The following is a 14,695-nucleotide window of genomic DNA, read 5'->3' as shown; positions in this document are numbered from 1 at the left end:
AAACTCAAGAAGGCGATAACTAATTTTGAGCAAAAACCGGGGGAGTCACTTTACGAGGCTTGGGAGCGCTACAAGGGGTTGTTAAGGAATTGTACTCAACATGACCTTAACATCCAAAAAGAAGTATCTATATTCTATGATGGGGTCAATGTAATGACACGACAACTCCTTGATTCTCAAGGACTACTTACAAAGAAAAATCCGGGTGAAGTCAAGGAATTAGTTGAAGAATTTGCAAAGCATTCTCGTGAATACCATAATCCAAGGAATGAAGGAGTAAAGGGAGTTGGAAGTGCACATTCTGAAGAGATGACTGCTATGATGGAAATGCTAAATAATATGGACCGAAGGCTGACCCAAATGGACCAATCAATTCATGCAATTAGAGTTGGTTGTGAACGATGCAGTGGGCCACACTTGACTAAAGATTTCAATTTGGATGAATATGGGAACAAGAAGGCTCAAGTTTGCTACTCAAGTGGGGACAAGTATGATGAAGATTGGAGAAAACCAACGAAAGAGTGGCTGCCTTACATTGAGTACAAGAGGCAAAAAGAAGAAAAATATAAGTAGCCATGCCGAGGCTTCTATCAAAAAGAGCAACCACCAGCCGAAAAGAAAGTAGACTTGGAAAACATGTTGACCCGATTTATGGAAGCATCCGAGAGAAGACATGATGATACCGATGCAGTGCTAAAGGAACACATGAATATGATGAAAGAACATCACAAAATGATGATTGACCAGCAAGCTTCATTAAGAAATCATCAAGCATCGATTCATAGTTTAGAAGTCCAAGTTGATCAACTCACTACTTTGGTGAATAACAAATTATCTTCACAACTTCCTGATAAGAAAGTTCAACCTCATGTTATGGCAATTGATACTGAAGAAGAGGCAATCTCTGAGTTTTTGGAGGCACTAGAAGTGGAACCAAAGCAGCCTGATCTAAAGCCGAAGAAGCCGAAACTCGAAAATGAAGAATCTGTTGGAATACCCAGTTCACGTCGTGAGCCCGCTATGTTCACGTCGTGGACCCGGTCTGAACAGAAAAATTCCGTATATGTTCCAGCTTATAAACCGCCTTTGCCATTCCCGTCCCGAGCTAATCTTAGTCCACTGGAAAAGGAACATCTGGAATTTATTCAACAAATAAAGGGTATTCTTATTAATACTCCTTTTATGAATTCATTATAAAAAATTCCAGAATACACGAATTTCCTACAAGATCTAATAGACACTCGACATGAATTAAAGAAAAATTACAAAGTGATTCTTAGTGAGCAAAGCTCAAGAGCTGTATTGGGAAAGTTACATAAGAAGATGGGAGATCCCAGACGCCTCACTCTTCCATGTGAGTTTCATAACAAATTGAAGACTTATGCTTTAGCCTATTCTGGGGCTAGTATAAATTTGATGCCTTTTTCGTTCTACCAAAAGCTAAATATTCAGAAAATGAATGCAACAAAAATGACCATCCACATGGCCAATCGTTCGATGACGCATCTAAGAGGAATTATAGAAGACATCCTTGTTAAAATTGGGAAATTTGTTTTCCCAGTTGATTTTGTAATTATGGATATGAAGGAGGAGGCAAATATCCCAATCATTCTTGGTCGCCCTTTGCTAAATACTACTGGCACGCTAGTTGATGTTCGTGAATCTAAGCTTACACTAAGGGTTGGTGATGATAAGGAAGATTTTGGAATACAAGATGGATTTCAAGGATATGATGTTAAAGGTGAAGTGTTCAATATTGATGAAGAGAAAGAACTTGAAGAATTAGAGAAGCTTATGGAAGAAGAAATCAAGACAGTTAATCAAGTCAAACACACTAAACCAAGAGCATCCGTTCCATTTTTCGTTGAAGTCATTGCCTACACAAAACCAACATCTTTGATAAGTGAGGAAAGTGATGAAATATCGAGTGATGAAGAAGAAGTTACATCAAAGGTGACTAGTCCAGTGGTGAAGAAAGAGAAGGATACTATGGAGCTTAAGTGTGAAGACAAATTAGGGACTAAAGGGATAAAACGCAAGATCGATGGAGACGAAGTCAAGGCTAAAAAGGAGAATTCTAAAAAGGCGTATATTCGTCGAGTTCAAGCTTACAAGAGATGCTTCAAGGAGCAAAAGATCCAGGTGGTGGACTCATCTGAAGATTCAACGTAGGAGGCACGAAGTCCAACTCAAGACTCCTAAATAATAAGCGCTTCTCAGGAGGCAACCCGAGTTTGGTTTGCATTTTCTTTTTTTCTTTTTAGTTTTTGCATTTTTAGTTTTAGGGAAATCGATCATATCATCCAAATCACTTTATACATAATATAGCACTTAGAGTGGGGTCAGTTTAATTAGTGGTAATAATTAAAAAAATTAGTTAATAGACAAATTTGGAGTTTATAATTAATTTCATGATCAGGCAGTATTCACGACGTGAATCATTATGATTCACGACGTGAGTCCAGGTTGAAACGAACAATATATCCCTTAGCACATTACTAGTCCAACCCACTCCATGTTACAATCTTATATAATTAAATGGCCCAATTCTACAACCCAAACGAACTCACGACGTGAATTATTACAATTCACGACGTGAATTATGAATTGACATGGGACCACAAATAAGAACAAATTCCTTTGACTTAGCCATATTTCTTTATCCCTCACAAGGTGAACGAGTTTTCTGGTCCCCCATCTTCGCGATTGCGGCCGACATTCCTCGTATTCTTCTTGTGCTTACGTAATTCACCATTCTAGGTAAATTAATCTTCTTCACATTGTTTATTGTTGACTTATTTACTAGATTTAGGGGTTAGGGTTTGCATTTCACTTGAATCTTAAAAATCGTGACCCTAAATCTGTGAATTTCTTGCTGCATGTGTTTGTAATGAGTTTGAAATCGCCCTAGGAGTAAACCCCATTGACATTGTTGGCCTGATTTGATTTTTGCCTTGACCGATTCTGACTTCGATTACGAACTCACGACGTGAATCCTAGGACTTGACATTTCCTGTTCTGTTTAATTATGATATTTTGGGATGTTTTTGTTGGCTGTGTTTTCTATTTATTTTTGCAGCAATGGCTCCCAGGAGATAAATTCCGACAGGGGTGTCGAGTTTACATCTGTTCTACAATTTCCCAACAACAATGTCCCAAGACATTTTGAACTGCTGGAACAATCGTTTGGGGTGGATTTATAACCATGAGATTGCTGTTGCACCTACAATTAATTGGGCAAGGTTAAGGGAGGTTGGGCTTGTTGATCAAATGTCCCAGTATTTCATGAAAGTATTTTTGGGAGATGGTTTTTCGTTTACTTGTTCGGGGTGGCTAAATCTTTTCCGCATTCAAGAGAGGGTTTATAAGGAAATCTGTGTGGAGTTCTTCTCGACAGTGACATTCCACGAAAATGTCGAAGACCCTCATTACCAGCGAGCTTTGGTATTCTGTCTCAGGGGAGAGTACCATGAATGCAACCTTGTGGAGTTTTCTTGGAGGGTGGGGATATATAATCCCCAAGAGGCAATGACTCCTGACTTTGGCATGTTCTTGAGGGAGGCAGTCAGAAGTTATGCAGATGGTGTTACAGGGTTTAATTTCTGGCACAACATTGCTTCCGGAGTGTTTAACTCCTAGGTATCACCCGAGAGCAGCATTCAGTTCCCTATTCACCGATTACTCCACCGATTCATCACGTTTTCCATCAGCCACAGGAGGAATGGGGATAAAGTAACGAAGCAGAATATGTTTTTCTTATGGTGTATCTTACATCCGGGAGTGTGTTGCAACATTCCTTACTTTTTGGCACACTTTCTGGCTGATTCTGCTGCTTGTTCTTGTCCTGGGATCCCTATCTGTGGAGGGCAATTCATTACACATTTGGCCCGATCGTATGGTTTGCTTGTTCCTGACATTACCCGTTCCATGACTTGCATGGATGGGAATGAGTTTAGCATGGGTTATTTGGAGACAATACAGGTTGTTCAGAACTTTGGATCTCACTGGGATATTTTGGCATCAGATGATGAGGGTGGTGACCAATCGGGTGATCAACCCGAGCAACAACCATAACCACGACCAAGGCGAAGGAATGTGAGAGGGAGAGGTGAACGAGGACAACCGGTGCACCAACAAGCACCCATTGGAGGACCACATTTTAGGGGTGATATGATAGACTATTTTGATCAGCTTTCACTTAGCGTCAATTGGATTGAGGGGACTGTGGAAAATATGGTGCGACATTTCCATGTTGAGCAACCTCCTCATTTGCGGAATCATTACCCGATTTTCCCTCGGTGGAGTGAATATAGAAACCAAGGAGGAGATGGAGCGAGTACAAGTGGAGCGCATGATGATGATGATGATGATGATGAGGATGATTGATTTGATTTTATTTAGTTTTTAGTTTCTAGCTTATTTGGTTTTAATTTGTTTGAAAACTTTGAAACACTTGTTCGTTTATTATTATGTTACTTTTATTTTCTTTTGGTTGTTTGATTACAGCTTGCTAAGGAGTTTTGGAAAGGGAGTAAAGTCGAGTCAAGAGTTGCGTTCGTTTAGAAAAGTGTCGTTAGAGTTTAAGAAGTTAAGAGTCAAGACCCACAATTTTAAATAAGTGTAGGGTGAGTCAAGAAAGAGGATTAGTGTAGAGAAGAGTCATAAAATCAAGGTCTTAATCAATTAAGACATTGGTTTGAAGTTAAGAGGTGAAGACAAAACAGTTTTCTGTATGTCCAGTACTCACGTCGTGACTCCCTGAAATTCATGTCGTGAGTCAAGTTTTCACGGGTTTCTACTTTCCACGTTTTCTCGATTTCACGTCGTGGTCCTTCTTATAATTCAGGACGTGAACCATGTTGTTCCATAAAGATGAAGCCCATTGATGCATTTTACTACATGGGTCACCACTTTTCTTCTTGGGATTGTTATGAAGATTACTTTGCTTGGTTTCTTTACCATTTAATGTGGCGTATGCTTTCCCACATTATTCTTCTTGTTTGGAGATATACACCACCTTTGTTGAAGTTTGAAATCTCGATTCCATATTTTATTGACGCTTATTACATCTTTTGCGAGATCAAGATCCATATTCATATTTCGAAGAAGTTCCACATTCGAGATGCGCATTTTGTCCACACTTATGGAGTTCGATCACGCCACTATCCTAGGGGAGTCTGTTCATTTTTCTCCCTTTTATTGCTTTTAATTTAGTTTATGCATACAATGAGGGCATTGTATGTAATAAGTGTGGGGTAGGGGGTCGAAAAAGTAAAAAAGTAAATTGCTAGAAATCTTAGGTAATTTAAAAATTTTCATAGGTTTGAAATAATAATCTAATATTAGTTCTAGTAATAATAATTTGAACTTAAGTTGCTAGTGTTGCATTGGGATGATCTGATAAGAGCTCAAATGTTTAGTTGAGCCGATACACGTTATAGTGCATTTGTGGCCTCCTTTATTCTAGTGAAATCATGGGACAAAAACATAACCTCGCTTAGTTTGAGGGATGCGATATGTTTAGCAGCCTAAACCTGAAATGTATCCAGGAAAGCTTATGTAGTCATTGCACATAGACTAATATCTTAACCAATAAGGGTTGAAGTAAAGCGCCCATGCTTAAGCATGTAGGTTTTTGAGTGATATAAAAAGTGAGTACATGTAAAAAAAAAGAGAGAGAAATTACCAAAAAGTGAAAAAATTGAAGAATTTTTGGAGCATAAAAGTATGAAGGCATGAAGATCAAAGATCGGAAATTCTGAAGTTTCAAAAGTTGAAGATATCAAAATCAAACATAAAAGTTGGTGAATTCAAAGAAATCAAAGATCAAAATATCAAGAAGTGAAGAATTCAGGAGCTCCATATTGTGGTATCTTCTAAAAGTTGTAATTCTCTAGTTTATGTATGCTTGACTAGCTTTACAAAAATACCTTGAGGTTAGAGAGCGTTCTGAGGATGGATTCAGAGGGTTGCATAAAATGAGCATTGTTCGACAGAAGTGGGTCAGTGTTTATGAGGATTGTGAGTATTTAGAATTGAGGGGGGTTACTTTGGAAAAACTTTAGACACAAATGCATGTGTTGAGGTCTTCGCATAATGGATGAGTTTGAGTTGGATTGTTCTATGTAATGATGGTGATCAAGGTTTGAATTAATAATTAGATTTGCTTGAGGGCAAGCAAAGAACAAGTGTGGGGTATTTTGATATTGCCATATTTATACATATTTTTAGGCAATATTTATTTAAAATTTACATATATTTTGGTTATTTGTATAGAATAATGGTACTTATAAGGATAAATTGTTATTTGCAGCCAATATAGAAGCATTCTCGGAGAGAGGGACTAGAACTGACGATATTTGGAACTTTGGAGGCTTGAAGGGAATCAGGATGGAAAAACTCAGCAAAAAGACGTACTCATGATGTGAGTAATTAGATGTTCACGATGTGAGCAGAGTGTTCTAGAAGATATGCATCCGAGTGAAAGAGTCCTTGTCGAATACTGAAAACTCGCATTCACGACTTGAATCCTTATGGTTCACGACGTGAACTCGGTAAAATCAGATATTATAAATTCTCTTGCTCATTACGACTTGAGAAGCTTTTGGCTGGAGAAAAGGGTTTCAGAAGACGAATTTCAGCAGAATAAAAGTCTTGGAAGAAGGTTTTCAACACCAAAAGAGTAGAGGTTCATAATTAGTTTAATTGTTGATACTTGAACATGTCTTATACTTTGATTTGTGCTTGTTTATTTGCTAGTATGTACAGCTAAATCTAGCTGTTTCTGTTAGCTAGATGAAGCTGGAACTCATGATTTTGATGCATTATATTTGACTTTACTTGATGGTAATATGCTTGTGTTGATTGATTTTACCTAGCATGTTTAATTTAGTATTGGATTGCTTCAAATTCTTGTTCTGTGTAGTTAGTGAATACAAATCTACATGAATTTGAATACCTAATAACTTAGTGAACACTAGTTTATTAGAGCTAAGATCAAACCAATCTTAGATAAGTAACTAAATCATCGAATTAAGCTGTGCTAGAGAACTCATATTGTGACTTTAATTGTGCTTTGATTAATCAATCATACATGGCTCCAATCTTATTCAATAATTGATTCTGTGTTAACTATTGTGTAGATTTAGAACTAAATTGCTAATATTATCTTAATTGGTACCAACAGTAATTGTCATAGCTAAATTATAAACCATTGAGGGAAAGTGGATTTGAACTAACAGAAGTGTTTTTAGTAATTGATTGAATTTGAGTAAAGTTCGTATGATCTTGTAAAATCAGATAAAACCCCTTTAAGCTGTTAATAATTAGATTAATTTAGTAGTAAGTAGATTAATTAGTTAACACTGTTCCCTGTGATCGACACCCGGCTTACCCAACTATTCTATAATTCGACTAGGTACACTGCCTAGGTGAATTTTAGTTAGTTAAGTTAGTTAGGTTGTAAATTATAAAATTAGTGGGTACTTTTGTGCACATCAAATACTACAAGAGTGCGGATTGTAAGAAGCACAACATGTTTTCACATGATGATGATAACATCGCGGAGTAAGAGGTATACCAGTCTTCCCACGATCATGCCTATATAAAATAAGAAAGTCTATTTTTTTTTATATCGTCATCACAACACAGTCAATATAACAACCAACACAATAATGAGTGGTGAAGGAATAACAATTCAGGATCAAACTGGAGAAGCAAAAACAATTTGGGTTCAAAATTATACAAAACCTTAGATAAATTCAAAATATACAAAACGGTGGTGGAATTGCAATTGGGTATTCCGGTTAAATATCTTAGGATTGATAAGGGAGGTGAATATATAGATCCTATATACGTTCAATCAGTGGGTATCATTCATGAGACCACGACACCTTACACACTCCAACATAATGGTATTGTTCAACGCAAAAATCGAGTTTTAAAGGAAATGGTAAACTCAATGTTGTCATACTCGGGATTGAGTGAAGGATTCTGGGGAGAGGCCATGTTAACGGCCTGCTATTTATTAAACAGGGGTTCCAAATAAAAGGAACAAAACAGTCCAATATGAACTTTGGTTTAAGAAAAAGCCAAATCTAAGTTATTTTCGGGTTTGGGGATGTCGGACAGTTGTAAAACTCACCGAGCCCAAAAAGAAAAATTTGGGAGAACGTGAAATTAATTGTATATTCATTGGATATGCTGAACATTCCAAGGCATATATGTATTATGTAATAGAACCTAATGATTCAGTTTCGATCAACACTTTTATCGAATCACAACATGCAATTTTTGATGAGATGCGGTTTTCATCGATTCAAAGGCCTAAGGATCTGACCTTTGGTGCTAATAAAGAGCAAAATTTAGAAATTCAAGATGGTGGTAATGTGCAAGAACCAAAAGAGCTTCGTAGAAGCAAAAGAGGCCAAATTGCGAAAAATTTCGAATCCGACTTCCAACTGTATTTGGTGGAAGGTTCAAGGGATGAAATTAATCTTGAATACTCTTATTGATATAGTATTGAAGAAAATCCTAAGACTTATCAATAGGCCATGGAGTCTCGTGATAGTGCCTTTTGGAAGGAAGTAATTGACGATGAAATGTCATCAATTCTTGAGAACAACACATGGGTGTTGTCTGATTTGCGTCCAGGTTCTAAACCACTTTGTTGCAAATGGATTTTCAAAAAGAAAATGAATGTTAATGGGACTATATATAAATTCAAAGCCCGGTTAGTCATTCAAGGTTTTAGACAAAAACCAGACGTTGACCATTTTGATACATATGCTCCATTTGCACGTATTGCTACTATTAGATTGTTGATTGCTTTGGCAAGCATTATAATCTGGTTATTCACCAAATGGATGTGAAAACAACCTTTTTAAATGGTGATCTTGACGAGGAAGTTTACATGAAACAACCAGAAGGTTTCATTATGCCCGGTAAAGAACATGGTTTGTAAACTTGTCAAATCTTTGTATGCGCTGAAACAAGCACCTAAACAATGGCATCAAAAATTTGATGAGTTTATTTTGTCTTCTGGTTGCAAGACAAACCAATGCGAAAAATGTGTTTATAGTAGATTTGATGATGCTAGTAGAGCTGGAGTGATCATTTGCTTATATGTAGATGACATGTTGATTTTTAGTACCGACCAAAATCAAGTAGATGAAACAAAGAAATTGTTATCATCTAAGTTCTCCATAAAAAATTTAGGGTAAGCTAATGTAATTCTTAGAATACGAATTAAATGGATGAACAAATGGTTGGTAATGACTCAAAGTCATTATATTGAGAAAATTCTCAAGCGATTTAATTTTATCGATTGTTCTCCTCTGAGTACTCCTATGGATCCAAGTGTGAAACTAATGCCAAATAATGGTGTTCCCATTTCACAGTTGGAATACTCTCTGGCTATCGGTAGCTTTATGTATGCCATGAAAAGTACCAGACCTGATATTGCTTTTGCTGTGGGTAAATTGAGCAGGTACACTAGTAATCCCAATTCTCAACATTGGCAAGCATTAAATAGAGTGTTTAAGTATCTCAAGGGAACCATGAATTATGGTTTGAGTTACTTGGGGAGTCCTTCGGTTTTAGAAGGTCATTCAAATGCAAGTTGGATAACCAACATGGAGGACCATTCCTCGACTTCTGGTTGGGTATTCTTGCTTGGGGGAGGTGCCATTTCTTGGGCTTCCAAGAAGCAAACTTACATTACAAACTCGACAATGGAATCTGATTTTTTTGTGTTAGCAGCTGTTGGTAAATAAGCAAAATGGTTAAGGAATTTAGCCTATGAGATTCCTTTGTGGTCTAAACCGATAACACCTATTTATATCTTTGTGATAGTGCAACCGCTTTGGCTAAGGCATATAACCCGGTTTATAATGGCAAGTCTAGAAAACTAGGTGTTAGACATATTATGATTAGAGAACTAATCATGAATGGTGTGATTTCGGTTGAGTTTGTGAAATCGCAACAAAATTTGGTAGATCACTTGACTAAAGGTCTGACAAGAGACTTAGTGCACAAGTCTGTAATCGGGATGAGATTAAAGTCCATTTAATTTTGTAATGATGAGACACCCAATTCCCTCCTAATATAATGTTAGGAGTTGAATTCAATATGGAAAGCTCATACTTATAGATTGGAACATATGAAGTATTCATTCCAGATATGTGTTCGGTTTTGCAAGTTAGCCAGGTTGAAGTTTAACTTCTTAATAATTCCTTTGATAAATGTATGTGCAGATACATGGAAAGGAGTTACCTATGTGATTATGAAGTGTAGCTGCATTTCAAGAGGTTGTGGACTTGACCTTGATACGATCATGAGAGGATTGGGACACACGACTTTATAATAGTGTCAAGTTGTATTTTGCTAGAAATTCAATAAACTAGTATGTATTTTACTTTCTGGTATTCAAATGGGTTGATGGGTTCAATTCTTAGAACACCCTAATTCTCAAGTATTTGCAAATGTATGATACTAAGTGGGAATTCAATCGTTTCGATATTTTCATTATGTACTAGTTTGGTTTGTTTGATAAGGTTATGTTTGTTCAAGGGTTACACTAAAATTGGGGAGGATTGCTGGTGATTTTAGTGTTACATGTCATTTTATGTAACTGGAATTAACATGTGAGCTAAGGGGCTTCATAGTTTGTATTCTAATATATGTCCGAGTTTGTGTGGAGTGCACAAATGTATAAGATCGAATTAGAAGCCGGTTCGACGACAAGTCGGGGGTCCGAGGGCAGCGCCCCTTTAGCAGGGTCTAATGGGCAGCGCCCCAAAACCTTTCCGAATTTTACATATGGGAACATATTGGGAAATTAGGATTCTGGAGGGTGATTATGGTAAAACTAACGAAACTCGTTAGTTTTGGTAACCCTAAATTCTCATTAAAATATAGATTACCCTGACTTGCTTCGAAAGCAACTCATGATGGCCCAACCCTAATGAAACCCTAATCTCGTTTATTATATAAACGATTCTTCCTTCTCAGAAGAAAGATACGAAATTTAGCTCTCGTTTTCTTCAAACTTTCACAGAATCTTTCTGGCAATTTGGCTTACGATTTCTCTACCTAGTATCGTAAGTGTCCACTTGGATTATCATATGTTGAATTTCTTGCAACCCAGACATAGGGTAGAAATATCAATTCGGAAAGTGTTCTCACGATCTAAGTTGGTATCCAGATCTCCACCACAAACCCTAAATTTTCTAACATTTCCAAGCATCAATACTCCAATCACTCGATTGGTTACACTTTTTAAAATTTATGTGTGGCTAGTGTTTATACAGCTAGTGCTATTTTGGGCAACAACCGGATAAAAAGATCATTATTATTTCATAAGCTAACATTTTTTTTGATGTACTATATAAATCACACCAACAATCTGAATTCGATCGTTTGTCAGGGAAGCATAGTAAGGTTAGAGGCGTAACTAGAAGAGTTGGCCACATTTCACTCTTTTGATCAATTCGATTGTAGTCTCCAAAGCCCTTCTTGATCGATGGTCCCCATTCTATGGAAAATAATTGTTAGTCCTTGTCTTTTCCATAGACAAATTGCGTTCATATGTTTGGTAGTAGTTGCAATTCTTTGCCAATATGTGGTGTCTCTTTGTGGTAGCCGCCTTATATGTTTCCTACACAAGATAAACAAGGAGAATTATTGGCATGGTCTAGCTATAAAACATAACAAGTTAAAGAACTCAACTAGGTCCATTCAAACGAAGAGCCATTACATTAAAGAATTTATATATGGCTAAACATGCGACCCATCACATTTAGTTATTAATCCACCCAAAAGGTTCACTTATAATTAAAAATGTTAAAAGTAAAAATCATTACAACCATATAGAGAGTAAAAATCACTTGTCATATAGTTGTGAATGCTATTAAATGCCTCAAATATATAGTAACCCAGTCTACTTGAATGAAAATAAAAAAAATCTCCACTTGGCAAAGGGAAAAATACTTTATATTAAACCAACGACGGAAGAAAGATAATGCCATAAATGCCAAAGTCATAGAGTTAGATCAAAATGAAGATAAATTAAGATTAAGAATTAAGATCATTAAGAGGTCTCTTTCAAATTGGAGTATATTATTGTACTATTCTAATTATATTGAAATTAAATAATCCCCAAACCCCCCTTCCCTCCTTTAGAGTTTGGATTTATTTTCACATCTCCTTGCACGTCCTCTATAAAATATCCAATTGCCCATCTGTCGACATTTGGGACCCGTATAATTAATTTACACCACCCCATTCTTTCATCACCTTCCCCCATTTTCCTTCATCAGTTTCTCTTCCTCTCTTTCTCTTTCTCTCTCTCATTCATCCATTTGAGCCATCATTATAGCTACGTATATATATGCGTAAACACAAAGGTAAATATCAAGAATCCACCAGACGTCATACAAGAGTTAAAGAAGTTTTCTCAAACATGGAAGATCACGAAGAACATGACAACTCGCCGGAAAACAGTGGAGAGTCACCAACTTCTGACATGTTTAACGACATGAAGACCACTTCCACTTCAAGTACCCTTAAAAGGAGGTTAGTTGATTTTAGTGTGGAACACACACAAAAGCACAATTGAATTTTCCATCAAATATATTCCAATACAAACTCAGAAAAAAAAACTGAGTTTATATATTGGGATTTGTTTACAGTAGACGTTCGATACAAAAACGAGTAGTATCAGTGCCACTAAGAGACATCGAAGGATCTCGGTTGAAGAGCGAGACAAATGCTCCGCCTTCTGATTCTTGGGCTTGGAGAAAATATGGCCAGAAACCCATCAAAGGCTCACCTTACCCTCGGTATATATGTTAACCCTCTAAAATTTATGTAATATAATTTTGTATTTTGTTAATTTGTAATAATCGAATGAATCAAGGTAAGATGATTTCTATGTTTCTAGTAATTATGAAGCTAAGAGTCATGATAGGAACTTTGGAAGAGATTAATTATTATGTTGTTAAGTCACATATAATGTGCATCTTTTCAATATAAACATAATTGAAAACCATTTTACAAAAGAAAAAAAAAATTAAAATCATAGCAATATATGTTGAGATTAATGTATTTTGATAAGAATTTAATTATATGTTTTCTTCTTTATTTAATAATAATTAAGCTGTTTTACTCTTTTAATATTACATTGTCTCTTCTTAACGCTAAAAAAATATTATCTCTTAGATAATTTCAATTCCCAAATTACAACGTTGGTTAACAAATTTTTTATTGTGTTTTAAAAAATAAGTTATCTTACAATTGAATATATTATTCTCATTGTGTTTTTCAATAGATAAGTTACCTCACAATTGAATATAAAAATTCACGTGATGTTTACAAGATGCTAATGACAAGACAAAACGATGATAAATTAAGAAATTAATAATAAGCCTCAATTATTATTTTCTTTGGCAGTGGCTACTATAGATGTAGTAGTTCGAAAGGATGCCCCGCAAGAAAACAAGTAGAGAGGAGCCGAACAGACCCCACCATGGTTATGGTGACGTATGCATGCGAGCACAACCACCCTTGGCCGGCATCAAGAAACAACAATCACCACCACCACCACCACAACTCCGCGGCATCACCACCACCTACAGCCTCCACTACCACTACCACCACCACAGAAGAAACAGTCTCAAACTCCGATGATCAAGAAGAAGATCCTCCTCTCATTACAAAGCAATCTATATCCGAGCCTGACGAAAAGTTCACCAGTACTCTTGATCAGGTAGTGACGGGTGGGCCTTTTGTAACTTCGAGCGATCAATTCGGGTGGTGTTACGATTTGGAATCCACGACCTCAACCATGTTAGAAAGTCCATTGATGGCTGGAGACATAGTGGGAGATGCTGACATGGCTATGATATTCTCAATTAGAGAAGAAGACGAGTCTTTATTTGCCGATCTTGGTGAGTTGCCAGAATGCACGACGGTTTTCCGACGGAGGGAGATAATAAACGAGGAGGAGCACCACCATAGGAGGCCGTGCAACTTGGCCCCATGGTGTGGTACAAAAGGGTGACGACACAGGCAGATATTTTAGTGATGAATTTGTCTTTACTGTGGGCTGGTATTTGTAAAACTCCGAGGAGTTGCGTACAGTGCGCCTAAAGATACCTAAAAAAACAAATTTACGATCTTGAAACTTTTCCACTTTTAATTTTTTAGATATTCCTTGGTTTCAGTGTCATAATTAACCAATAAAAGCTTGGAGAGAAAAAGTGTTCCCATTGGAGATGAGTTTGTCTTGATGTGGGTGTTACTCAGAATTGAATTGTTTGGCCACCGTTTCCAACGTCAATCTACTTTGCATGGCACTTTTAGTCTTTAACTGTAACTGAAAGGATATACCATCATATGCCATTTATTTATTCAATTTTGTTCCCATTTGTTTAAGGATACGCTCCTCCTTTTAATTAGTTTCCTATGATTATAATTCATAAAGTGATGGAGGATTTCTTTTTCTTGTTGCTTAAGTTAGTTTAGTCTTTGGTTTTCACAATTATTGAATATATATATATATATATATATATATATATATATATATATATATATATATATATATATATATATATATATATAGAGAGAGAGAGAGAGAGAGAGAGAGAGAGAGTTGAATTCATGTGAGACAATGATATTTTGTGAGACATGGGGACAA

The 14,695-nt window shown here is 36.5% G+C and overlaps 1 protein-coding gene, 1 non-coding gene and 1 pseudogene across 3 annotated transcripts; 2 read left to right on the top strand and 1 right to left on the bottom strand.

The window, feature by feature from the left end:
• LOC145103478 (small nucleolar RNA R71) lies at positions 1 to 107 on the bottom strand. Its single transcript, XR_013706569.1, has one exon. It is a non-coding gene; the product is annotated as a small nucleolar RNA R71 (small nucleolar RNA).
• A 9,240-nt stretch (positions 108 to 9,347) lies between these two features.
• LOC145098528 (secreted RxLR effector protein 161 pseudogene) lies at positions 9,348 to 9,773 on the top strand (annotated as a pseudogene).
• Positions 9,774 to 12,252: 2,479 nt separating this feature from the next.
• Positions 12,253 to 14,433, top strand: LOC145101943 (putative WRKY transcription factor 65). Of its 2 annotated transcripts, none has more exons than XM_079039258.1 (3): positions 12,253 to 12,573; positions 12,693 to 12,839; positions 13,450 to 14,433. In XM_079039258.1, exons 1-3 carry the CDS (start codon positions 12,389 to 12,391, stop codon positions 14,057 to 14,059), a joined length of 942 nt encoding a protein of 313 aa, XP_078895384.1. In that variant the 5' UTR covers positions 12,253 to 12,388; the 3' UTR covers positions 14,060 to 14,433. The 2 variants fall into 2 exon arrangements, with proteins under 2 accessions (XP_078895384.1, XP_078895383.1); XM_079039257.1 differs by having other exon boundaries at positions 12,255 to 12,573; positions 12,690 to 12,839.
• Positions 14,434 to 14,695: the final 262 nt, after the last annotated feature.

Source organism: Lactuca serriola, chromosome 4, assembly GCF_051521515.1.
Source record: "Lactuca serriola cultivar US96UC23 chromosome 4, Lser_US96UC23_V15, whole genome shotgun sequence".
In the NCBI taxonomy this organism is placed as follows: domain Eukaryota; kingdom Viridiplantae; phylum Streptophyta; class Magnoliopsida; order Asterales; family Asteraceae; genus Lactuca; species Lactuca serriola.
This window is presented reverse-complemented; position numbering and strand designations above follow the sequence as displayed.